Source organism: Ziziphus jujuba, chromosome 5 (assembly GCF_031755915.1).
Source record: "Ziziphus jujuba cultivar Dongzao chromosome 5, ASM3175591v1".
Lineage (NCBI taxonomy): Eukaryota > Viridiplantae > Streptophyta > Magnoliopsida > Rosales > Rhamnaceae > Ziziphus > Ziziphus jujuba.
Genome location: NC_083383.1, coordinates 15,674,010 through 15,700,538, shown reverse-complemented (window position 1 = coordinate 15,700,538; position 26,529 = coordinate 15,674,010). Strand labels below are relative to the sequence as shown.

The 26,529-nt window shown below is 33.1% G+C and overlaps 4 protein-coding genes across 12 annotated transcripts; 3 read left to right on the top strand and 1 right to left on the bottom strand.

Annotated features, from left to right (window-relative positions):
* Positions 1 to 1,766: 1,766 nt before the first annotated feature.
* LOC107421154 (thiamine-repressible mitochondrial transport protein THI74) lies at positions 1,767 to 7,402 on the top strand. Its single transcript, XM_016030331.4, has 8 exons — positions 1,767 to 2,230; positions 3,418 to 3,801; positions 4,735 to 4,952; positions 5,357 to 5,427; positions 5,517 to 5,618; positions 6,312 to 6,429; positions 6,517 to 6,652; positions 7,151 to 7,402. Exons 1-8 carry the CDS (start codon positions 2,150 to 2,152, stop codon positions 7,211 to 7,213), a joined length of 1,173 nt encoding a protein of 390 aa, XP_015885817.2. The 5' UTR covers positions 1,767 to 2,149; the 3' UTR covers positions 7,214 to 7,402.
* A 1,278-nt stretch (positions 7,403 to 8,680) lies between these two features.
* On the top strand, positions 8,681 to 12,332 carry LOC107421819 (ER membrane protein complex subunit 7 homolog). The gene is made up of 7 exons (XM_016031154.4): positions 8,681 to 8,936; positions 9,115 to 9,158; positions 10,363 to 10,471; positions 10,708 to 10,771; positions 10,873 to 10,989; positions 11,091 to 11,199; positions 11,916 to 12,332. The coding sequence occupies exons 1-7, from the start codon at positions 8,842 to 8,844 to the stop codon at positions 12,008 to 12,010; spliced, it is 633 nt and encodes a 210-aa protein (XP_015886640.2). The 5' UTR covers positions 8,681 to 8,841; the 3' UTR covers positions 12,011 to 12,332.
* An 873-nt stretch (positions 12,333 to 13,205) lies between these two features.
* On the top strand, positions 13,206 to 20,062 carry LOC107421845 (hydroxyproline O-galactosyltransferase HPGT3-like). 3 transcript variants are annotated; one of them, XM_025069923.3, is made up of 12 exons: positions 13,206 to 13,598; positions 14,116 to 14,179; positions 14,530 to 14,579; positions 14,666 to 14,853; positions 16,017 to 16,077; positions 16,218 to 16,290; positions 16,710 to 16,833; positions 16,921 to 17,008; positions 17,992 to 18,042; positions 18,874 to 18,945; positions 19,440 to 19,552; positions 19,729 to 20,062. In XM_025069923.3, exons 1-12 carry the CDS (start codon positions 13,471 to 13,473, stop codon positions 19,797 to 19,799), a joined length of 1,083 nt encoding a protein of 360 aa, XP_024925691.3. In that variant the 5' UTR covers positions 13,206 to 13,470; the 3' UTR covers positions 19,800 to 20,062. The 3 variants fall into 3 exon arrangements, with proteins under 3 accessions (XP_024925691.3, XP_048331406.2, XP_015886673.3); XM_048475449.2 differs by having other exon boundaries at positions 19,724 to 20,062; XM_016031187.4 differs by having other exon boundaries at positions 13,209 to 13,598; positions 19,777 to 20,062.
* A 666-nt stretch (positions 20,063 to 20,728) lies between these two features.
* LOC107421146 (cysteine--tRNA ligase, chloroplastic/mitochondrial) lies at positions 20,729 to 26,271 on the bottom strand. Of its 7 annotated transcripts, none has more exons than XM_048475442.2 (9): positions 25,779 to 26,264; positions 25,575 to 25,638; positions 25,125 to 25,286; positions 24,284 to 24,454; positions 23,456 to 23,737; positions 22,709 to 22,834; positions 22,084 to 22,287; positions 21,410 to 21,511; positions 20,729 to 21,256 (listed from the first exon to the last, which is right to left on the bottom strand). In XM_048475442.2, the coding sequence occupies exons 1-9, from the start codon at positions 26,135 to 26,137 to the stop codon at positions 21,020 to 21,022; spliced, it is 1,707 nt and encodes a 568-aa protein (XP_048331399.2). In that variant the 5' UTR covers positions 26,138 to 26,264; the 3' UTR covers positions 20,729 to 21,019. The 7 variants fall into 7 exon arrangements, with proteins under 7 accessions (XP_048331399.2, XP_048331402.2, XP_048331400.2 ...); XM_048475445.2 differs by having other exon boundaries at positions 25,125 to 25,320; positions 25,575 to 25,642; positions 25,779 to 25,919; XM_048475443.2 differs by having other exon boundaries at positions 25,575 to 25,642; positions 25,779 to 25,919.
* Positions 26,272 to 26,529: the final 258 nt, after the last annotated feature.

Below are 26,529 nucleotides of genomic sequence, written 5' to 3'. Positions count from 1 at the left end.
TATTGACATTTCTTCTGTAATTTTCATCTTCATAATCATTAAAATTAAAAATAAAAATTACATCATATAAAAATACAAAACCTTTTTGTCTTTGTATATATGCTAGAATGGGTTTCCAACGTGATCACTATAAGGGGAATATGCTTCCGCGCATGCATATTGTCTTTTCTACCTACTAATTAATTAATGCATTTTTTTATAAATTAACTCTAGAAAATTAAATTATTATCAAAAAATTTTACAATAAAAAAACGTTGTCATTTTGGGCAAATCGAAACCTATTATTTGTAATCTTCCATTTTATTTATTTTCTTATTTAGTTGGTATTTTGACAACATAAATATTAATTGAGTTTAGTCCAACATTTGATAAAAATACTAATTAAATTTAACCCAAAATATGGTAATTTTACATTAATTTATTGTTTATCAAAAATATGTATATGTCCCATAATTGTTTTTCATACAATAATACTGGCTTCAAATCCTCTAACCTCCTAACTATTGGATTTGGTCAAACCTAGATATAAAAATATCACCCTCCCGCATTTTAAAGTATGTCCGAAAAAAAAAAAAAATTATATAGTCATATTTCATGCCAATGATATTACCTTTAATAGGAAGGAAAAATATTGTTAGACAATGCTGAGCATAACATCCAACTTGTTTTTTTATTTATTTTCTTTTGGTAAGAAGGTAGGGTCTGGAAATGCAAGTGTACATATATATATATATTGCTTGAAAAATGTACATATATGTATATATATTGAGCTTGTATATGAATAAATAAACAACTCGGGAAAAAATGTGCTTATAGGCTGCAAATTTAAAAGGGTTAGGGTTAATTAATTACATAAGGTTTTGGTTAAAAAAAAAAAAAAAATACACAGTGAGGTCCAAAATATTATGTTTGGTTGTGGAATAAATTAGTACTTCAAAAAAATTTATGGAATAAAATAACTTTGCTATTGATGTTTACAATGAGAAGCATGTGCAAGCGACCTTTTTTTTTTTTTTTTTTTTTTTTTTTTGTTGTTCCGCTTTGAAGCTGAAGGTATCTATTGTTTGTGAGTTGTTATTTCTTAAAAGTCCACATGACGCCAATTCCCAATAAATTAAAATAGAACAAAAAACAATAATAAGTTTATATAAATAAATTTATTCAATTTTATATATTAGGTAATAAGGTGATATCTTAGTTATCCCACCAAAAAAGAGAAAAACTCAAACATAAATGCAATTAAGACAGTGACACATAATTTGACATATAAATCTGATTTTCTTTTTTATAGTATTATTATAAAACAAAATCACCGAAATTAAATTTAAAAGAATTACCAAAATAATTTATTTATTTATTTTTGGTGGAAAGAAATTTCAAATCAAATAGATGATGGTGTGCAATGTGGTACTAAAAAAAGAAAACTGAAGGGCAAAGAGGGTCCTCTAAAATCTCTAAGGCATTGAATAAGAAAAACCCTGCTTTCATGGAAATAGATCGGAGGATTTTAATTTTATTTATTTTTTGCTACAAGATCGGAGGATTTTAATTGAGTCAGATAGAAAAAGGAAGAGAAGGAAAAAGAAACTGACTATAAGAAGGAAGAGAGAGAGAGAGAGAGAGAGAGAGAGAGAGAGAGAGAGAGAGAGAGAGGGAGCGAAACATCAAAATAAATAATAAATAATAACAATAATGATAATAAATATAAAAGGAATTTGAGAACAAAAAATTAAAAGACATAATTTATTACAAGATTTATACAATGTAAGAGAGAGAAGGTGGGCAATTAACTAATAACCTCCACCAAACTTGATTTCTAACAGTTCCTCATTCTCTCTCTCACTTTTTTTTTCCCCCAAATTTGTTGGCTTTTCTTTTTCCTAAGAATTTCTCCTCCAACCTCATTGTCTGTGTTTTTCTTTTCCTCACAAGCACGCCCATAAACACAGCCTACAGCTAACTTTCTCTCTGTGTCCTGAATATTCTTTCCCGGAAACTGGAACCCACCTCATAAGATCTCACCCCCAGACATGTCGGTGGGCAGTGAAATTTGAAACCCAGGTTAAAAGATCTGGGAGGACCACATAGATCTTTGAAAATCCTGTGATTTTCTCCTTCTGGGTCTTTTTTTTTTTTTTTTGGTTTAATCATGGGTTGGAAATACAGGGCTGGGTTGCTCCTCATAGCTGCTGTTGTTGTCATTTGGGTTACCTCTGCAGAGGTCACCCAGGTTAGTTTCACATTTCTTATCTTTCTTTTTAATTGATCAAAGTTTGTTATTGTAACGTTCTGGATTTGGTTTTGTGGATGGTTTTGGTGGAGTTTTATTTGTTAAAATGCATTTCCATGTGATTGGTATAGCTTGTTGGATTTATGAGTTATATGTATATATATATACATATATGGGGTTGTGGCTAATTATTTTGCCTGGAAAAATGTTGGATTTTGATATGGAATTGTACTCATTTGCTGAAATTTATATGTCTATCAGTTTATGTTGTTTATGTGGAGGAGAGGTTTGAAGGAAAGAAAAAAGTTATCCCGCTGCCTTAGCGCATTAATAATGGAACATTGGATGTTAGTTTTTTAGCTAATTAAAGGCACTGAGCTTGTGTTTAATTAAAAATCATTTCTCTTTTAGTACATTATTGTAATTCATTGGAAATCAAAACAATTATAATTATATGACACCCTTTTGGGTTTCCATTCAAGTTTCAACGTTATCATGCGTTTGTAAATGGTCCTTGTCACCAACATACCCCAGAGAAAAGCATTTTGAATTTGTGTACATCATGAAGTGGTGGTTGTGTCAAATGGTAGGGGAAAGATCGGTTCTTTACCAGGAGAGAGCTAGCATTTGTAAACAGACAGCCCTTGGGGCTGAGGGACACGTGGAGATCCTCAGAAATTACTTGACTTTATAAAGTCAATGCCAAAACCTTCTAAAGTTTTAACCTTTATTGTCATCTAGTGCGCCATTTTAGTTAGTTGGCTTTCTCACTTTAAGTTGATTCCAAAGACTACAATTTTTCACTATCTTTGTTTCTCCATCTCAAAATTATGAATAAAAGTTCTAATTGAGTTTTGGATGATAAAGACTTGGTTTTGGATATCATTTAGCGGCCAGATCGAACAACACTCTAGTCATCAATCATCTCAATGTAGGGATAAAACTTTTATTACTTAATAATATTATCTGCTTCTTCAAATTTATGCCCCTGTTTAGGTAGAGATCATGTCGAATAGCTTGCAGCAAGTATTTATGCATATATCCACCTAAATTATAATTTTTAAGACTCTAATTTGTAATTTATAATGCATTATTGATTGTTCTTTGTATTTACATAATCCTGCAGTGTGCTATTGCTCAAGCCAAATATCTTGTCAAGGTTTAGCTGATTCATATCTTTTGTATAGGATATATTTACAGACTACAAGCAGCCATTTGCTGTAACGTATCTTGGAGCTTCACTTATGGTAATTTACCTCCCAATAGCATTGATTAAGGATTGGTTCTGTAATTTACTGAAACATCGATCTTCAAAAGGTGGTAAAGGTGCAGAAAGCATAAGTGATTTTTCTCTAAAATACAATGGAGGGCAGAAAGACTTTGAATTGGAGCATCAAGGGACTTTGACTAGAAAAGACAGTGAAGCAACCCTTTCACCACATGCAGAAGGAAGGCCATTGGTTTCTAGACATAAAGAAGATTTGGATGTCCTGAAACATGATAAAGAGCTTACAACCAAGGAAATTGCTCGTTATGGATTTTATATAGCCCCAATCTGGTTTGTTACAGAGGTAACAAAGTTCCAGAGGCTACTTTCTACAATATATTTTGCCCTTTTAACCATGTGACCTCTGTGCCTGATTCTTGTGCTCATGTTTTGGAAAGAAAAGATTGCATGTGATTTTTCATCTGATTGTATGATAATGCTATTGCTTCTGAAATAGTTATTCATTTTATTACATCTAAGTCTCTTACATTTAGTAATTTTTTGCATGCATGTAATCGTTTGAGCCAAAGAAAAAGACACCATATTTGCTCTAGTGACATGATGTAGAGTTCTTTCAGGATGACATATGTCAGCTTTTGAGATTGCCGTGCCCACGACAATGCTGTTGTAGCAATTGTTGTCTTTATATTTTAAATGACCTAAACATTATGTATTTATATTGAGTCAGATAGATAGGTCAATCAAAGTTTTGTGCCTGAGTTGTGACCCTTATAAGGCCTCATTTTATTGTTCAACCAATATATAAGGTGCATGTCTTGCGGGTAACTAGTAGACTTTAGGTTTCACTTTGATAGCTCTACGATATATTGTTTGTCTCTTCCCACGAAGGAGTAGTTTGTGCCAAGCACGTTGGAACCATTTTCTGGGGGAGATCAGCCATTCCACTAGGTTTCCAATGTGAAGAATTAATGATTTACAGATAGGTGTATGTACATTGAAAATTGGTTGGGTGACAATATCAGAGTTTGGGACTGGAATTGTCGTGTTGCTGAGTCCTGGAAATTTTCCCCAGGGCTGCTGAACCAAATAATGCACATGGATATTAGCATTGTCTTTTTTCACATGATATCTGCTGTACAGATTTCATTTATCAATTACTGAGTTGAAGTCAATTCATGGAAATTTTCTATTTAATATTGATAGATTTAATGGTCTTAAATTAGTACGAATGATCACAGGAGAATTCTGATTATTTCCTTTTCCTTGCCTTTTGCAGTATTTATCAAATGCTGCACTTGCACGAACAAGTGTTGCAAGTACAACTGTATTGTCCTCTACATCAGGACTCTTTACTCTTTTTATTGGAGCATTTCTTGGACAGGATTCTTTAAATGTAGCCAAAGTGCTTGCTGTCTTTGTTAGCATGGCAGGTGTTGTAATGACGACTCTGGGAAAAACTTGGGCTTCAGATGAGTCAGAATTAGGTGCTTCTGCGTAAGTTTTAACTCCATCCAGATCACTACATACTTCTTATTCACTTGCATTTAATAGGAATGTCTTGATGGAAGATTAAATAAGGATTTCTTTTCTTTGCCATTTGGCATAAAACACTTTGTTGTGATATTATATTGTACAATGCATTTTTAAAGTGTTCTAGTGATGAATAGGCTGGTAAATGGTCATAAACTGTAGCATCAATTCTATCAATAACTTTTAGTTGATCGGATTTCTTATTGAACTTCTGCAAAAGAGAGGGGAAGGGAGATGAGGAGGAATGTGGGGATGTGATCCTCTATTGATGTATATATATTTGGAGACTCTGCAGTCCACCTATTTCATATTATCAATTTGCCTTGGGTGATGCATATTTAACATTGACATTTGATATTTGGATGTAGAAATGGGAAGCGCTCTCTTGTTGGTGATCTTTTTGGCCTTCTCTCAGCTATGTCATATGGTCTATTTACAGGTTGGCAACTTCTCTTTCATATCTACATGTTTCTTTCTTTCGAATTTTCTGCACCGAAAATTTATTTTATTTTACTCTTAACGTTGCAGTGCTGCTAAAAAAGTTCGCTGGTGAAGAAGGTGAAAGGGTTGATGTGCAAAAATTGTTTGGATACATTGGATTGTTCACACTTGTAGCACTGTGGTGGCTTGGTAAGTGTCTTTAGACACTAACGTCTCTGTTTTTCAGATAGTGAGAATCATGATGTTTTTTTCTACTCAGTCATTTCCATGTCCCATTTTGACTTGGGTCTTTTCTTCTACTTTCAGGCCTCTAAAAGCATCTTTGCTATGCTCTTATTATATTAATGCTTAAACATTTTGGACATACTGGGGACATGTATTTTAAGTTCCCAATATCCTGAACATTCCACCTGAACCGTTCCCTGGTATTCCTCAGCTAAGCTTATTCTTGTCCAAACAAAACCCAACATTCATTTACAACTTACAGAAAAAGCCTGCCTACTCATCCTATCACATATTCTCATGATTCCTCCTGCAAGTCTTTGTGTTCCACATGGTTGGCCTGCTAAATTTCCTTTATTATGTTTTGCTTCCTGACCATTCAATTCAAATCTTCAAATTGCCTTCTGAAGATGATGACCAGAACCTAGGGGCCATATATCAGGCAAGGCTCAATGCTGTCTTGGTGAAATGTGTCTAGGCCAATAATCTTTTACCAATTACATGTCACTTTTTCATTGATTTTCTTTTCTCATTGATAACTTATAAGAGTTCTCTAGGACAATAATCTATATATATATCTGTCCAACAAAAATACGGGTCAAGTTTTTACTTTGAAAGATCTCAATGCAGCTGCTTGCTAAAATTCTTGTTTTTCCGCAGTTTGGCCATTGACAGCCTTGGGAATTGAGCCTAAGTTTCAAATTCCTCATTCTGCTAGAGTGGATGAAATTGTTATTGCCAATGGCTTAGTGGGAAGTGTACTCTCTGACTACTTTTGGTATGTTATGTGATCAATTTTTATCTGTGATCCATGCACTCACGTTGTTTTTTTCTTCTTATTTTAACCTTCCATTTTTCTACATAGGGCACTGTGTGTGGTATGGACAACCCCACTGGTGGCCACCTTGGGCATGTCCCTAACCATTCCTCTTGCTATGGTGGCTGACATGGTGATCCATGGCCGTCATTATTCAGCAGTTTACATTCTTGGCTCAACTCAGGTATGATTCTGTCACAAATATGCGTCCAATTTTAGAATCAAGCACAATAAATGGTAGAAAACTCAAACATTTATAACACCTTGGAACTACTTCTTGTTAGAAGGTGTTCAGTGTCATCTGTTTTTTCTGCGGAAACAGGTCTGTAAGTGTCTGACTGTTTATTATGATTTATGAGGCCTGACGTGTAAATTAGGGCAAAAAATCTCTGTCAGGAGCTGTTAGAATTCATTGTCCTTGGTGGACATTCACCCTATAATGGGTGAATTGATCGAATCTTTAGATCAAGTTGTTTATAAACTATGTATTATTAAATTCGTCCAATGATTATGATATGGTAGCTATGTGACCTTACCAACTTTTTCTGTTCAAATTCTACTTATCGAAGAGACACTTTTTGCTTTTGTTAGAATGCAGTTAAAATGCAGAATGAAATGGTTTAAATTTACGGCTCATTGCATGTATGAATTGTTCATGTTCGTATTCGTTTGTATGTAGCAGGTGTTTGCAGGTTTCGTAATAGCTAATCTTTCCGGCTGGCTTTCTAAGAAGTTGGGCTTATAACATTTGCTTATAACTCTTGTGGTTTGGTTTGGCAATCCTTAATTCTTTTGTGGGGCTATACTCTCAAAGCCGTTCTGCTCGGATGCCAAATTCTTGATTTGTTCTGTTCTGGGATTTCTGCTCATTGATCGGTATGGAGCATTGGCATCTGTTCAGAGAGGGATAATAAAAAAAAAAAAAAAAAAAAAAGGATGAATGTAATGGCATACTAGATTTTGTGTAAATGAAATACAGGCTTAGGTTTGTTTTTGTCACAACAATGGAGAGTTTGAGTGTTGAGCCCTTATTGTAATAATCCCTTTTTTGGTTAAATGAAAATTTGTGTTTATGCATTCTTTGTCTATGTGTTTGTTTTGTATATATATATATATATATATATGATGTAATGTAGGTTGGAGACCAAATATATATATATATATATAGCACACATTGTACTTGCTAAACTTTTAGCTTTGAAATTGTTTTTATCAGATTTACAAGGACACTAGAAATCAGCTTTTCGTCCCTTTTTATTCATTTATTTATTTATCATGTAAGAAATATTTTCATTTTTTTGTGGAACTACTCTATATTTGTATCTATTTACATGAATGCTAAACCATTATTGCACTATTGTCAAACTCATTAACTATTTTTTCTTTTATTGAAGCGACTAAGCATACATTAAATGGTAATAAAAAAAATATATATCAAAATAAACCTAATTTACAAACAGTTTTAAACAATTTTCAATATTGTATTTTTTCAAATTTTTTTTCCAATATTTTTTCAAATTTTTTTTCTACCTTCTTTATGATTGTAATAAAGTTATAAATCTAACTTTTATTTGAAAAAGAAACCAAAAAAAAAAAAAAAAAACAAAATTACTCAACAAAGTAAAACTATTGAGACCAATTTTTTTTTTTTTTTTCCTTCTTGAAAGAATATTGAGAGCAATTGAAACTGCTGACATAAATTTTGTCAAACGAACACTAGGAGTTAATTAATGATAAAAAAAAGAAAAAGAACACTAGCAATTAATTTGACATTATATAAGTTCATGATGAGCAGTATAACTTCAAAAATTTACCATTAAATTGAGACACCATCAAAATACAAAAGAAAGACTTTTGTGATTATTATATTAATAAAATTAATAAAATATATATATACGGAAATTTTCACTACGCTTCGCATGAAAATCGCAGTATTAGTGACGGTTTTTTATAGTATTAACGATGGTTTTTTAGAAAATTATCATCAATACTATGAAAAACTATCACTAATATCAATACTATAGTCCGTATGAGAACCGTCCGCATCATAGACGGACTGTATATATATATTTGGAAAGATAAGATACAGATTATATGATAGTCTTGTTATATTTGTATACCTTTATTAACTATTAGTCCTTTTTTAATTTTTAGTGAAAGGCCGGTATTTTAAAATGAAAAACTTGACTAAAAGCTAAATTACTTGATTTAAAATTTCAACAGAAGTATGTATTTTCAGCCTACGGGCGTGATTGGGAGACATTATAGCAATCCACTAAAAGCGAGTGAACACCAGATCAAAACCTAAAGCCTTCAAAGAACTGAGAAAACGAAGAAGTCTCTGCGAGAGAACTTTGCGAAGCTCTTCCTGCTATGGCGTCGAGCTTGCGATCCAATCCAATAGTTCTCGTACTTTTCTTGGAGATGTGCTTCACTCTTATATCTTCCTCGCTCGCAATTTCTCATAGGTACGATTTCTCCGTCTCATGTTTTGTCGGTTCTGATCTTTTTTGTTTTTTTTCCCCCCTACTATTTCTTCTCATTTTTGTCGTAATCTAACAAAGAACAATATGTTAGCGAGTTTTGAAGTTTGATTTTTTTTTTGTTCGATTTATTTATTTTGCAATTAATTACGTTTTTTTGCAGTTCCGGTGATGGTTACACTATTCATGGTCGAGTGAAGATCCCAAGTAAGTTCTTTGTCAGTTTGGATTAGATTCTTCCTCTTCATTTAGTTATATTTGTCCCAAAAAATTGAAATTTGAAGGTTTTTTTTTTTTTTTAATTTTAAATTTTCATGTAATATAAAAGAATTATGTAGTTTGCTGTTAAAAATCAATACTTGTGACTTTTTTTTTCCCCATGTTCACGAATCTCCAACCGCTTAAAAATGAGGAATATATGTATATATTTTTTTTTGGGTGAATAGTAATGATATGAATTGGAATGTGAAGCTTAGGTTACTGAAATCCTCAATTCACGTTTTATATTGCTTATCATTTATTGGTCTCAAGTTTGAAGGTCGATTAGGATTACCAGATAGATATTAAAATTGAGGTTTTTTATTTTTTTATTTTTCTTTTTATTATTATTATTTTTATTATTATTATTATTGTTTTATGGCTGCTATTTGCTTCTAATTCAGTCCCTTTTTTATTTTTTATTTTTTCCTTGGTCCATTGGAAGTTCAATATTTGGTCATTCGTTTGAATGATGAGATTGAGATTTATGTGAACTTTCCAGAAAACATTGTGTATAGAGGGCTGCCCTAAAATGCCTTGATGTCGTAAAATATGAGTTAGGCTTTTGTTTGCCGTGCTCCTCATGAATTATTCTGTAGTTAAATGGACTGATATTTAAAATGCCTCATATGAAATGAAGAACAGTAAGAAGAGAATGTCCCACAAGAAGAATAATAGGATTTATCAGATGAACGAGAAAAGCCATTGCCAAAATTTCCTTCCTTAGTTGCGAGCAATAATGGGCTCTTTCTAAAATGATGTCTAGATGCTGGCTCTAGGATTAGTGTTTTTTTAAATCTTTCACTGCAGAAGAATGAGGAAAGATCCTTTCGTTTCATGTAAAGATTTCATGTAGATATGGGTGAGTGTTGAGAAGATAGTTTGTCTTAGATAATAATTTTTAAGAAGGATTTATGCGATTACCAACTCAACACACCAATCATAGATGTTGATTATTTGATTGAGATAGCATCATGAGAGAATAGCTTAAGTCACTTATTTGAAATTTGGACTACAAATTAATTGTTATGGAGAAATAGCACCTTTCAGTTCTGCTTTTTTTATTCCCCCTTATACCATCTTTCTGTCTTCTGTAATTTAGCTTGAATTAAGCCATTAGTTTATGCATATGACTGATTAATCTATATTGCAGGTATTGGGTCTAAAGGATATGGTCTTCCTGGGAAAATATCAAATATCAAAGTTATACTTAATGGTGGCCATAAGATTACCTTTTTGAGGCCTGATGGATTTTTCTCATTGTATCCTTCTACTTTATTGGTGTACGCATCGTTTTAAGTAATGAATACTTTTGGTGTATAATGTCTACAAATATGATTTGAACTTCTGGTTCTTTTTTACTTTTTCGGTAGAAGATTAATCTGTATTGTTCAATATTTAATCTCTTTTTTTACAGTGTGATTTTTTTTTAATTAATGTTTTAATAACAAAATACTCAATCTTCAGTACATTGAGTCCTTAACATGTCTGCTTAAAGCCATAACGTGCCAGCTGGGACTCATCTAATTGAAGTGGCTGCAATAGGCTATTTCTTTTCACCGGTGGGGTTCTGCTTTCAATGAACGAACTTTATTTTGTTTTCTTTCAAGTATATCATTGCAAATCTGATTCCCCATTCATGCATATTTATAATGATGTTTAGGTCCGAGTTGATGTTAGTGCCAGAAACCCTGGGAAGGTACAGGCAGCGCTGACAGAAAACAGGAGGGGATTAAATGAGTTTGTTTTAGAGCCGTTGAGCGAAGAACAGTATTATGAGGTTTGTTTAGATGAACTTCTCTCGTCTTTAAAGACTCTTTGTATCATATTACTTTTATATAATCATTGCTTTTTGAACTCATGGCATCTTTTCTCTTACAGATAAGGGAACCCTTCTCCATAATGTCAGTAGTAAAAAGCCCAATGGGTCTGATGGTTGGATTTATGCTGATTGTTGTGTTCCTAATGCCTAAGTTAGTAGAGAACATGGGTAAGTTTTCTATACTTGATTGATAAGATTTCATTATTCATCAATGGGCTTGTGGCTATGAGATGTCTTAAATTTAATTGGGACAACATGTCTTGTGGGAGTATATAGCTTGCCTAATTTTTCTCTGGAGTTTCCTAAGTGTGGAACCTGACATAATGGCATGTTTACCTGTGTAATTTGGCTTGTCAATCAGTGATCTTATTATTGATCTGGTGGAAGATACCTTTTTTAGTTTTATTTGTACATTGAGAAGCTTGCAAAATCTCGCGTGTATGGTTGTTGTGAACGACTGCCTAGTTAATCTTGGAACTCTCCAATCATTGAACAGTTTTTTGAAACCTTCTTGCTGACATGTACCTCTTTTTTTCACTGTTGTAGCCTTGTTTATTTATTTTGATGGACATAAACTTCCTTGTAAACAGCATCTTTTGGTCCTTTCCTTAATTCAAATTCTCTTCACACTTGCCTCATATTTTGTGTCTTATTTGGATGGTTAGATCCTCCATTTTGTTCAACTAGATGCATGCTCCATGTTTATGTGGTATAAACTCTGTGGTGGAATCTCTTGCATGACCTGCTCTTTATAGTCCAATACTGTTTGTATAATGCATTTTACAGTATATACTCTTATTGGTTCATGGTTTGGGTTTTTCAGCTAGTGTATTTTATCAAATTCTTCAACTAACCTTGTAATCTATATTTTATCTTGAAAATAGATCCCGAAGAAATGAGGCGAGCACAAGAAGAAATGAGAAACCAAGGAGTTCCATCTATAGCAAACTTATTACCTGGTGCTGGGAGGAGCAATTAGGAAGCAAAATTTGATTGCCGCAGACCATGCATGCAAGATCCGGGGCTTTTTCGTGATCAGAAGCTTAGATAGATTGCTAAACATTAAGGTCACTAGGATTTTGTTTTTTCAACGAAACTCTACATATAGAAAATTAACCACAAAAATGCATTTGTTTTTGTTGAATCCTGTGATTGGGTACAAGGCTTTAGTGTTGGCCTTGATAAAATTCTGGTTACGGTTGAACTTCCATAAAAATTTGAGTAGGTTTCAATGTTTGTGCTTTGATGCTGACGATCATCAAGTAATTTCATGATTTATGTATTAATTTACAGTTGGAGCAGATTATCTCAATTCATTGTTTCTGTTTTTTAATGGGTAGGACATCAAAGGTTCAATCATATATACCTTGTAATTTGACATGCAATCAAATTGTAAAGCACCCATAGACCTCTCTAAATATATATTCTAGGTTATAAAAGGTATAATTAATCCTTTTTATTTTATTTTATTTTATTTTTTTGCATTTTCCTTAAGCAAAATTTTCCAAATATTTTAAAATAAAACGTTTTCATGAATTCATATATTTTAACCATCTTTTCTTCTAACTAAACAGGCCTAAAATTGATATTTATTTACTTGGTTATTTTTTCCCTGAACTCTTTATTTACGTAGTTATTTTTTCCCTGAACTCCTTTTAGTTTCATTGTCTAGCTCATATGTTCACATCAAATGGTTATTATGGGAATTGGTACAGGATTGAGGGACCTATCCTATTATTTATTTATTTATTTATTTTGAGAATACCTACCCTATTATTTATTGAATCCTAAATAAGGAAAAAAAATATAGAACATAAAAATAGCCGGTTATTTAATACTATATCTTAGAAATTGAATCTCTTTAAACATCATACTAAATATATATAAAGGAATCATATTAAAATTTGAATTATTGATATTATTATTGAAAGAAAAATAATCCTTGAAAATTTCATAATGTATTAAAACTTTATATATATAATGCATATAGGAGAATTTATAATGTATATATACATTATAATATATACTTGGGAGAATTTATTAAAACCAGAAATGAAAAAAATTTAATTTACCCAAAAAAAAAATGAAATGAAAAAATTTAACCGACCAAACGACTGAGGAAGGAAATAACTTTCCTAAAAGGAAAGGACCATTTAAATGTGAGAGAGGCATATAAACAGAGTGGCCACGGTAATAACCGCTCAGGCTCTGCTCGAAATCTCTCTCTTTTCCTGCAAATTTCAAGCTCTATTTGAACTCTCTGAAGACATAAAAACACTCATCCTGATTCTTTTCCTCTTTCTTCAATTACAATCTCTTTCTCTCTCTCTCTCTCTCTTAATCGGCGATTATATAATATAATATATATATATATAGGTGCATAGTGTTGCTCCATTTGCGTTCTCTCTCTCTCTCTCTCTCTATCTCTACCGTTTTGAGATGGAGAGCTTGCCGACGACGACGGCGAAATCGGAAAGACGGTGGAGATCGAAGCCTCTTCAGAACTCCAGACCTACGCTCCTATTAGCTTTCTTCTCTTGCGTGGCTTGGCTCTATGTCGGCGGACGGTGCGATCCTCCTCCTCTTTTATCAAATTTTATTTGTTTATTTAAAATTCCTGTTTGTTTCCCACCAAAATGTAGGAAAATTTGGATTATTGTGGAAGACTGGACTTAAAGTCTGACATGGTGCTTAATTGTGGTTATCTGGTTCAGTCTAGTGGGGAATGTGGGTTTGAATTTTGTTTGGTCAATCTCGATAACGATTTATTTATTTATTTATTTATTTTTTCCTGTTTGGCTACTGACAATTATGGTGGATTTATAATTCCAATCCTATGAGATTTTATAATATTAAGCTTATTTATTTATTTATTTTTAATTTGTTTTGTATGGATTTTTGGTAGATTTTGATAATTGAACCTTAGTTACAATTCAACTTTGACTTGTTTAAGTACTTAGAATTTTGAGTTCGATCCTGAAAATTTCCAGTTTACTGGAACATACCAGCCTTAACTTTGAATTTGCATCTTTTTTTATTTACTAATTTTTATTTTTTCTTTCCCCTTTTGAATTTGCTGTGCAGGTTGTGGCAAGATTCGGAAAGTAGAGCATTGCTCGTTTCCCTTCTCAAGCGGAACGCAGACCAGGTTTATTTCCAGTCTAGTTATTTGGAATATGTTTGGTTGATAGGGACTGTTAGAGTAGAGTATGTACTCAAATGGATTAAAAATATATTCATTAGTGTTGATTTTATAACTGTAGGATCTGACAAAACAGTGATTGTGCTCTTTGTGGCCTGTACAGCCGTTTGAATTTGCCCACGAAATTTTTTAACTATTTCCATTTCTTTGTTTTAAAATTTTAACTTTGTAAAATAGTTTTTGCTGCGGTTTCCAACCAATTGAGATGAGGATGCCAACGATTGTTGATGCTTGTTTACTTTTGACGTTTTGATTCAAAATGTTTGTTCTGATGTATAGCTATTCTATGTTTGTAGAGACCAAAGGTTCTTTCAGTCGAAGATAAGTTGACAGTGCTTGGATGCAAGTAGGTTCCTAATTATTTCCTGTAATGAGTTCTTGTTGGATTTATACTGGGTGAATTTATATGTATTAATGGAATTGATACTTTAGAGATCTGGAGAGGAGGATTGTGGAAGCTGAGATGGACCTGACATTGGCAAAGAGTCAAGGATACCTGAAGAATCAATTGCGACAAAGTGGATCTTCTTCTGCCCAACTTCTAGCTGTTATTGGAGTTTATACAGGGTTTGGTAGTAAATCGAAGCGCCATGTCTTCAGAGGATCTTGGATGCCGACAGGTGAGTTGGATTCCTTATTGCAAATTCAAAGCATGCAGACTTGTGGGAGATCATATTTTTGAAACATATGAAGTCGGGAGAAATAGTTTACAAATTCATGTGAAGTTTCGAATTTTTATTGCAAATGCAAAGTATGCAGATATGTGGTAGGTTGTTATTATTATTATTTTGAAACATATTAACTAAGATAAAGTAGTTTTCAAATTCATTTGAAGTGCTGGTTTCATACTTCAAGTTAGCCAAAAATAGCGATATAAAGCTAAATGAATTGTTAACTGATAAATAACTGATACATGAAATGAATTGTTAAACTGATAAATAACTGATACATGAAATGAATTGTTAACTGATAAATAACTGATACATGTTAAACATAAATTTTTAAGATTCTTGTGTATCAGTTAGAATGAATTTATGCTCGGCAAATAGAATGATAGAATAAGCAAAAAATGTAGAAAGGATTTTATCCACGGAGGAAATTGGGTCTCTTTTACTCCAACACTTCTAACTAATAAAAAATGTATTCCTGTATTTGACAGCCTTTAGAATAAGTACGGTCTACCTTCTAACGAGATTACTTAGCAAAAAACCAGCATATACACTATAAAGAATCAGTTTCGTAAATTTGAATCCCACCAATCTAGGTAGCTACATTGTTTTTCAGCACCATTGGAAGGTGTATAGGAAAAAAATACTTGGTCACTGTGGAGTCTGGAAGGCGTTCTTGAAGTTAGTAGTTGTTAGTGTTCCTATCTGATCTGTTAACATCAGTCCTTTTAGTTCTTGATTTTTGTCAATTAAACCGATTGGTATTGACAGTTAGTCAACTCCTGTATACTGCAATTCAAAATATTGCTGATGCACTGAAAGTTTCAGTTGCAGCCAACACCATTGGCGTATCAGGAACATTCTTTTTTATTGATATAATAGTCTATATATAATCTTCAACTTGTTCTGAAGCTTGTGATTTTTACTTGGAAAATTTTAGTCCAACTTCTAACAAATGGTACCCCCCTCCCTCGTAACTGATAATGTTTTGTTTCAATGTGGCTTAACAAGCATACATAAGATGCTATATAGCATGGATAGTACTATATATCTCACCTTTTGAATGTTTATTTGCAAATAATTCTTTAGACATATGCTCTAATGATTTTTTTTAGGTGATGCATTGAGAAAACTCGAAGAAAAAGGAGTAGTCATACGTTTTGTAATTGGTCGGAGGTTTTCTCTCACACCTTAATCCTCTCAACATTACATGATTTTCCTGATCCTTTAGGTTGCTTTAATAGTAAGAATGGTCTAATTACAGTAGATATAAATGGACTGATCTCCTAATTAATTTATTCTTGTGAAATTGGCAGTGCTAACCGGGGTGATAGCTTAGATCGCATTATTGATGAGGAAAATCGCTCGACAAAGGATTTCCTAATTCTTGTAAGCAGCAAAATTTCAGAGACCAAAAATTTTGTGATTCCATCTTTTATCTTAGACTATGAGCTGATGTCTATATGATCTTAGACTATGAGCTGATGTCTATATGTTTGTATATGGTAATGCATCCTCAGAGATATTTTTAAAGGTTTTGGATTAAAATCTTTTGTATATATTAGATCTTCTGGATGTACTCTAAACTTTCATATCCGCATTTGAGAATTTAGGCTTTTACTGGGAAATCTCAAATGTAATGTACCAATTAACCGTTTGAACTGAAATTTTTATTTTGCTTATTTTGTTTTTGTTTGATAAAGTTTGATTTTCTCTCAAGTTGGAGTAGGTTTCGTTTTCAATTGATTTTGGATTATGAACAAGCTAGAAGTGGAGTTTGAATATGTCTTATCACTCATTTTTATTAGGATGGTCATGAGGAGGCTCAAGAAGAGTTGCCGAAGAAAGCAAAGATCTTCTTCAGTACTGCCGTTCAAAACTGGGATGCAGAATTTTACGTCAAAGTTGATGATAATATTAACCTCGATCTTGGTTGAGCTTCTATTCTAGTTAGACTATCTCAAGTTAATATATTCATCAAAATTTGTTGACCCATTATTTACGCTATTTTCTAATCAGAGGGGTTAATTGGACTTCTTGATCGTCGTCGTGGTCAAAACAGTTCTTATATTGGATGCATGAAATCGGGAGATGTGATATCTGAGGAGTATGTATTATGTTGTACTTTATTCTGTGTTATTTTGATTGCATAACTGTTTTAATTTCTAAATTATGTTTTAATTATATAATGTATCCTGTTAGTATGGAGTTTATATATTCTACATGTTATTATTAATCATCATTTAAACAAGTATCCATACATACTGGTTTATATCTTTCAGTTAGTAACCATCGCTCAAGTTCATAAATTCTGTGTCAGTATCTTGGAAATAGTTATGTTAGCATGCTTGTTTGCATATACTGGGCATTGGTTACATATAATGTATAAGTACATCTTATAATTTACCCCTTTTGATACTTTAATATTTCAAATTGTTTACTATTAGAAGAAAAATATGTTTCTTAAATTGTTTTGGCTGGAGGAGTTCCTATGCCTCATTTCTCCTCTCATATTCGTTCTCTCTGGATCTTGTATACCTTGAACATTTCCATTTGTTTTTATTTTTTTATTTTTAATTATTTTTTCGGTCTCACATGTTATTTATTACATCACTCTATACCTGTCTTAATGGTGACGTTGGCCAGTTATGGTGTGTACTTTCTGATTGGGTTGAAAAAGCTCCCTTATTCCTCAATTATTTTTGGATTGCAGGAACAAGTAAACCTTTGTAGAAGTTTCCACTCTACTGGTAGAAAATCTTTGTGATGTGTTGGTGCAGTTCTGTATTTTATATATGTGTGTGCATCATAAGTACTAGTCTAAGATATTAAGATAATTAAGAATGATGGAAGATATTGTTTCAACCTATCATCTTTCACTTTTTAGCTTCCTGTCATTCTCAGTGGTTTGGTTTAAATAGATCTTTCTGATTTTCCTTTTGTTCCTTATAATTTTCTTGTCAATATGTAGTGATGCAATTTATCCTAGATGGCTTGAAGATTATTATTTGCTTATTTTAAGTTTAATAGCATTTCAATATGAAGGTTATTGAAATCTTGCTAGCATCTAAATGGATGTTGATTTTTCAGCGGAAAGCCTTGGTATGAACCGGAGTGGTGGAAATTCGGAGATGAGAAATCGTAAGTGATGAGTTTATTTTTCTCTACAGTTTTCGTACATGTTATTTAAATTATAAGTAAAGTCTGGTAAACAGTAAATACATACTCTTGTTTTTCTATATTGAATAAATTATGATAGGGTTTTTTAATGACGTTTCTCATCTTTAGCAGTTTGCATTCTGTTATGTTGATATCTTAGATCATTATATTGATATGTTTATTCATTGTTTGTTTGTCTACCATTGAGATTTTTGTCTTTTGTGTACTTGCTTAAATCCCTTTTGGCTTAAAGTTGGTACCTTGATTACTATTCAAACATCAAACTGCTTTTACAGTATGATAATTATTCTTTTTGGATGCAACTTTATAATTTTGGGCATATCTAGGAAAAGTGCCTAATGTGGAAACTAGAGGTAAGATTTATATTTAGCTAGTTCCCAAGGTTTAAAAACTTGGAATCAACATATGGTCTTCTTTTAAGTGGTGAGATGTACCTTGCGGAATTTACATCTTGGGACTATAATTAAATGCATTTATTGGAAAAGTTCTGGCACCTGTTATTTTTTTTTAACCTATATTAAGTTCCTAAATATCTTCACATTACTTTATACCATTTCAAGCCCTTTGGCTAGGATGAACAATAACATAGTGGCAAGCTTTCGTATTTTTGGGATGTGATAGAGGTTACCCCTGCTTTTATATATCAATATAAAATCTATTTGTAACTTTTATTATTCTTTATTCTATTATTATCCTTTGCATTAACTCTTTTAAAAGCATCTTAGAGAATTTTGTGCACAACTATTATTTATCTAAATCTTATTAGATTTTTCTAAATTTGTTTTCCTTCAGGTACTTCCGACATGCATCTGGTTCACTTATGATTCTCTCCAAGAATTTGACTTTGTATATTAATATTAACAGGTTAGTTGCTATCCTTAGCTGGGGAAAAATCTAGTTTTGGGTATGAAATTCTTGTTGAAGTGTTAGAGTGCATAGGTTTTCTTTGTTGTGTGCTAAGTGTAAAATTTTTATCCATCTTTGGACCGATCACTTTAAGAATCTTAAATATAGTGTTTAATTATCACTTTTGTTTGCTGTAGCTTATGACTGCATAGAAAAGTTGATCTACTTTCACGTTCTAGATTTTGTGAATAGAATGCTTAATACATGCTTAAGTTATAAGAAAAGAAAGTTTGGTTAAAACTTTGAGCAGTAAATAAGCCAAGTATAATTCATTATAATCTGAGATGCACAAATCATTGGTGTTAAGCTGTTTGACCGGTTATATATTTTATTTGTTTGGTTACTTTCACCATAATAAAATATAAATTCCTTGCGCGATTTTATATTTCCATTCTTTTCCTGTTGCTAAGACTCATATCTCTTACATTTTCATTTTCCTCCTTAATATGCAGTGCTTCCTTGAAGACTTATGCTCATGATGATATATCAGTGGGTTCATGGATGATGGGTGTCCAAGCAACATATATAGATGATAGTCGCCTTTGCTGCAGTAGCATTAGACAAGGTAATTCTTGCTGCACCACTATTCTATTTTCAATCTATTTTAAAGTTTCCCGAGTCTTGGCAATGACTATTTTTTCCTTTCGGATTGTTGTGGGATAGAGAGCCTAGCATTTTGGTTAGCATACATTTGTTATATTTAGGTTTGATTTTAAAAATTCTTTTTTTTTCCTAGCTAAGATCTGCTGGGCGAATCTGTATTTGACAATATTAGTGAACTCTTTCCAGATAAGGTGTGTTCTCTGGCATAAAGAAAGGAGATAACTTTATATCGGAAGAAACATGTAGAAATCCTTTCGCAGGTTGTTGATCTGGGTTTTCGGAAAGTTGTTCTGGGCCATCAGCATTACTTGTGGATCATCATTTGCACATCTATGTGTCAAAAATTTGGTAGATTACATTTTACAGGGACTGGCAGGAAATTCTTTGTAGGATACATATACACAGATTCAGTTTTTGTATGAAACATTGGAATAATTCGGAACAGTATAATATTTTTTCAATCAATTGCTTTTGTGGAGGTTATCATGACTACAATGCAATATATGATGTTATTTTGATTCTCATTTCACATTAAAAAAAGCATAAAACAACCAACAGTATAATTGTATCTTTTATTGATTTTCTGAATGTTCTTTTCGACTTTAGAAATCATCGTTTTTTGACACTATTGTCTGAGTTGATAGACGCTAAAATTGTTGTTGACTGACAAAGTTGGATATTAAAGTTTATTAGTGTATAATTTTATTGACGTATGATTTTTTAATTAAAATGGCAAATATAACGAAATTACAAATACAAGAGGTTTTATAAAATTTCCATAATGGTATTATGTATGATGCATAAGCACAAGTTACGTATTGGCTATCTCAAATGGTAGAGTTTTTAATTCTTGACTGAAAGGATCCAAAATGTTGAGTTTGGTCATGCATTGGAAAAAGTAAACAAAGCATAAATTCAAGAACTTAGGGGCTATATTTGCAGTACATTAAGGGAAAAAGAAGTTACTAAATTTTTAATTTTTACTTCTCAAAATCCAAATACAAGTAAAATCATCAATGATAACAGGACTTACGTTCACGCCTAAGCGACCAGTAAATGCTGCTCGGGTCCCACAACTCGCATTCAAAACTCTTTAACATTGCAAAGGCCTCAATCAATTGCAATGAAAGATCAAAAAGCATCAAAATATTGCAGTAGATACAAATTTGATGCAAAAATCATTTACATCTTATGGTGATAACATAACTATTTCACTTTAACAAAACTTATATCGCTAATTACAAGTCGCCAAAAACTTCGACCTCATGCTCAACGGAGAAAATGTCAAGATATAATTCCAACATCATGTACCCACTCTCCCTAATGGCATCCTCCACATGTTGCCAAATAATAAAAAACACAAAGTCACCCTAATCTGTAATGTATTGTAATAATGACGAGTTGTTAGAATATTGATCTCAGATGCCATTTAAGTTTCTGTAACCTGCTGCTCCTGAAGTGCAAGTGGTACAGCTGGTCTCCAGGTTGTTCCATCTGGGCTGTCCATAAGGGTAATTCCCACAGCAGCTAAATCTTTTCTGATTGCATCTGATTTTTCATATTCTTTATTCTTCCTTGCTATTGTCCTTTCCTCAATTTTTTGCAAGACTTGATTTTCTGTTAATTTGGCACGCTTCAAGGCTTTTTCTCTTAGTTGATGTAGGATCTGTATCATTTATGTAGTTAATGGTGAGCTAAATAGACAAATCAAATTCATGGTAGACCGACAGATATCTTGTGAATTTATGATAAATTCCTACAAAATGCATACATGTTGCGGTGGTGAAGGAGAGTAGTCTCAATTCACTAATTACTTTACCTCGGAATAACTTGCAGGCATGAGTCCTAAAATACTCAACACATTCCTGATTGTCTTTTCCAAAGCTGCAAGTGATTCTATTCGTAAATTTTGTTTCTTTCCCTGCAAGTAGCAACAATTGCAATGTCACAAAGATCATGTACTTTTTCCATTTCTTTTTCAAAAAGTACACATTATCAGTGAGAAATAGGGCCATGACATGGACTCATGGAGAACCAATGAGATCAACACTCAGCAACTAAACAAGAGCCCTCAACTGCCTTTTTTCCTTTTTTTTTTTTTTTTTTTTTTTTTTTTTGGGATCAATTTAGAATTTAGTTTAATCTAACCAAGGCAAATACTCCTGATCAAATCCAATGATCTGGATCCTGAATTGGTATAGCAAAACCAACTCCAAAATACTTGCATGTTATGCAGGTATTCTTAGAGAGCACCCAGTTTGGCTAACGAGGCTGCTGCTTAAGAATTGCTTGAGGACTTTTCTTCTAGGTTGGTTTCTGTCTCTTAGGGCTATTTCCCTCCACTAAACCCTGTAAGAAAAAATAAAATAAAAGGAAAAAGGAAAAAGGCCCTAATCCTTACCCTAGACAAAATGATTTTTCTGTGAAGCTATATCCACTGAGTTCAATTAAAGAATAATGAGCGAACTACACCTTGAAGCACATGGCCTATACCTTACGAGTATGTACAAGATCATTAATTGTTTTTAATGGATCAGATAGTGCAGCCAGAACATCGGGAGTGCGAAGATCATCCGACATTGATGCCACAACAACGTTATGAAACTTATTGATGCCATCAACGGTATCAGGTGGGATGGAATCTTTCCGAGTTGCCTCATCATGTTGGCTTAGAACATCTTCACAATCAAGTAATGTCTGCAACCAAATAAATCTATTGAAACTTAGAAAGAAAATAAATCAAATAGAAAAAATGGCAAGTATATGAATAAGTAAGAAATCTTCTAGCAGTATAAAAAGTGACACTGAATTTAGTTTCTAATTATATATTTATGGGTAAGTTCAAAGAAATAAAATACGAAATGTCAACAAGCTTTAAAATGTGATGGTGTCAACAAGCTTTCATCAACGATCCAAAATAAATAAATTCAAAAAAAAAAAAAAAAAAAAAAACAGCAGAAAGGACAAGCCGACAGACTAACAGGTGTGATCTGCAAGATTTAGGAGGTTGTCTTTATTTTCTTGTGCGCTTGTGCATAAGCATATTTGCATCTGCGCATGCTGACAGGTGAGCAAGTTGAGAGAGAGGGTTTATCCAAGGAATCAGATGTTATAGTACCTGATAGATATAGAAAATACGGTCTGAAGCACTTTCAAGCTGTACATCAGAATAGTTGACTGGTGACCGATAGTGGGTGCTCAACAAGAAAAGTCTCAAAGCCAATGGATGGTAAACGTCTATAACCTGGAAGATCACAAATCACAAATTTACAACATTAAATGCCTGTTTGACAGAACTTTTTTTTGGGTCAATAGCTCTACTTGAAAGCCAAAAGCTTTTTTGTTAAAAAAGAAGGGTGTTTGATAAAAATCAACAAGCACTTATTAAAAAAACAAAAAAAACAGCTTTTTAAAACTGTTTTAGAGAAGCCCAAATTTTATGATTTTTTAGAAAAGTTTTTTTTTAAAAAAAAATTATATAAAAAATTCAATGAGCATTTAATACAGCTTTTTTAGCTTATTTGGAAACTCATTGAACATTTAATTCAGCTTTTTTATTTACAGCTAAATACTTATTAACTTTTTAATAAAAACTCTTTTTTAAAAAGATCTATTGTAAAAAACTCTACTGGCTAAAGCTCTATTTCATCAGCTATACCAAATGACTCCTAAATGTAGCAGATTATATGTAACTCAAGAGGCAGTCTGGTGGCAAATGGCACTTTGTCCATGAGTGCGTCCTAGTTTAGAGTCCAATAGATCTATGACGGTGCTATGAAGAGATAATAATGAGGAGGCCAATATATATATATTTTTTCCCTGAGTAGAAAAAGGTGACCACAGAAAATGGCAGAAAATCTCTAACCTGCCTAATTGTGAAGAAGTTTCCAAGGGATTTGGACATTTTCTCTGAGTCAATAGTGACAAATCCATTGTGTATCCAATAGCTTATATTAGTCTGCTCGCAAGCAGCACAGCTCTGAGCAATTTCATTTTCATGGTGAGGAAACACAAGGTCCATACCTCCACCATGTATATCAAAAGAGTAACCCAGATAAGCTGCACTCATGGCACTACATTCAATATGCCAACCAGGTCTTCCAGGACCCCATGGACTGTCCCAGAAGGGTTCCCCCTCCTTTGCTGACTGGAAAAAAAAAAAAAAAGAAAAAAAAGAAAAAAAAAAAAAGGAACTAAATCAAATATTGAACAAACTTGGCTGCTGACATGAAAAAAGAGAATGTGCTAGCTTCCATGTTACAAAAATTGAAACCACTTACATGTAAGATAAGACAATAAAAAATTTGTAATATTACGGGCAATTTTCACATTCACCTGTAATGTGCAACGAAATTACCAAAATCCTTTTATGCTACAAACTTAAACTAAAATTGGCACAGAAAATAATTTCTATGAATAATTTCTAGACGACTAATAATATTTAATCACCTCTAAGCTTACAATAATATATATATATATATATATCACAAAGTGTCAGTGTGACTTTGCTTATCTTGGTCTATGGACATTTTATACATTAGATTGCTAAATAAATCAATATATTTTGTAAATGGACAGGGCCAGGCAGCTATGGTGATAGTCCAAATGTCATATTTGCCATACATGATAATTGGATGCATGGATGCACTGTGCATATACATTATCATAATCTGTCTGCCAGGCAAGATAATACCTTCCATAAAGCAAAATCGGCAGGATTTTTCTTCCTTGAGTCAACAGCAACTCGCTCACCAGCTCGGTTATCTTCTAACTTCCGCCCAGATAGACGCCCATATTCTGGAAACTTGTCTACAGTGAAGTATACATCCCCATCAACTATGTAGGCATACCCATTATCAATAATCTGTCAAGAAAACATATTCAGAATCAATGCACAGCATATATGCATTCTTCAAAATAATTGCAGAACCAACATGAAGAAGTGCACACGGGCAATAGAGAAATTCCTAACTTTTATATTAACATCAGATAAATAGGTGAGCCTTATCATTCATATTACAAACCTGAAACTTTTTCTATATGTTGAAGTAGAATTAATAAAAAAGACTGAGAATATTGCAGAAAGACACCAATTTGCTCAATCAATTTGATGTTAAGCAGGCTAGGATTCAAAACAGCAAAATGGACATTCAAAGCGCATACATTATGCTCCAGGTCCCCCTCTTAACCCTTACCCCTCTTTGTCTCTCCATGCTTTCTCTTTCATTCACAAGCATGCACACACAGAGACAGACATATAACAAAGAAACAAATGTTTTCGATGTAGAACATGAAAAGACAAGCTTGTCTTATGTTCTAGTATTGTAGTAATCATAAGTCACGCTTCTATCACCCACAAACTCATGCTTCCTGTTTTACTTTTCAAGAACATTAACAAGCAGGCGAATGCAAGGACACCAGCTCACCATAGAAGCATAATAGGCAAAGCCAAAACAAATAAATGTATAACCTATGTAAAGTACACAAGATGTAGAAGGCAGATATTCCTAGTTAATAAAATGTGAACAATCTACCTTCTTGATCATGTCTTTTATTTGTGGCATGTGATCCGACACTCGCGGTTCCACAGAAGGAGGCAGGCATTGAAGATAGGACATATCTTGATTGAACTCTTCGCAAAACCGTCTACTCAAACTGATCGGATCCTCTCCCAATTCATTTGCTCTATTAATTATCTACAGAATTTGAAAAGTGTAGACTAAGCAATTCCTGTCATACCAATGTGGAAAGTAATTGGTATTTGGCATCCACCCTTTTTTAAGCACATATATCAAGCACTAACAATATTATACTTTCAAGAGCTCAAAGAACCAATTTACACCCTTTTTCAGACGGTAAAAAAGCAAACCAAAAGAACAGCGGATTATTAACCCATAAAAAAAAAGACCAGCGGTTTCACAGAGCAAAAAATGCAAACAATAAATACCAATGGGTTTTATTTATTTATCTATATTTAAACTTACTTTGTCATCGACATCGGTGAAATTGCGAACATAGCAAACTTGGTACCCCAAATGTTTAAGATATCTGACTAGACCCAAAAATCAAATACCCAATTAATATCGAAAAAACAAATAAACAAATTTACAAAAATTAGCATAAATGCCATATTAGAAAAAGACACAGAGAGAGAAGAAGAAGAAGAAGAAGAAGAAGAAGAAGAAGACCTATAGAGAACGTCGAAAGTGACATAGACGCGAGCATGGCCAATGTGACTGAGATCGTAGGCAGTGACTCCGCAAACATACATACCCACTTTGCCTTCCACTTTGGGTTTGAAAGCCTCCTTCTTTCTGCTCATTGTGTTGTGCAGCCAAAGCTCCGACGGCCATGGATTCTCAGGTTTGCCGCGAATTTTCTCTTTGACCAACGGTTGTGAAGAGCTCGGAGAACTCAGGCAGCGGATATTGGCTTTGCGGAAGGTGAAGAAACGGTGAGTTCCGAGTCGAAACGTCCGAGCTGAGTTGGGAAATGCGGAGAGTTGGATTAGGAACAAGGGTTTGTAGCACTTCAGCAAAGTGCCCATTTTCGGTTCTTCCTTAACCACTCACCCTCTTCTTTCCCATGCCTTGTCATTTTATCGAAAACTGGACGAGTTGACTCGCTTTTCAATCGTTTTGACGGCCCAGAGCGAGTGACGAGTCTATGTTGAGTCTGATTAATCCCAACTTAATTATGATTTTTTTTTTTTTTTTTTAAGTGATTGTTTTATAATCTTTACCATATTGTTTCATCTTATGATTTCGAAAAGGCAAAGATTATTCAAAAGGAAAAAAGAAAAAAGGAAATGCAATTATGCCTTGGATAGGCCAATGAAGAACGTCCATTCGATGTTAATTTTTAACTAATTTTTCACAAATCCAACTGAGTCCAACTATTTGAGAAAACCAAACCAAAACGACTATCATTAGTTCAATT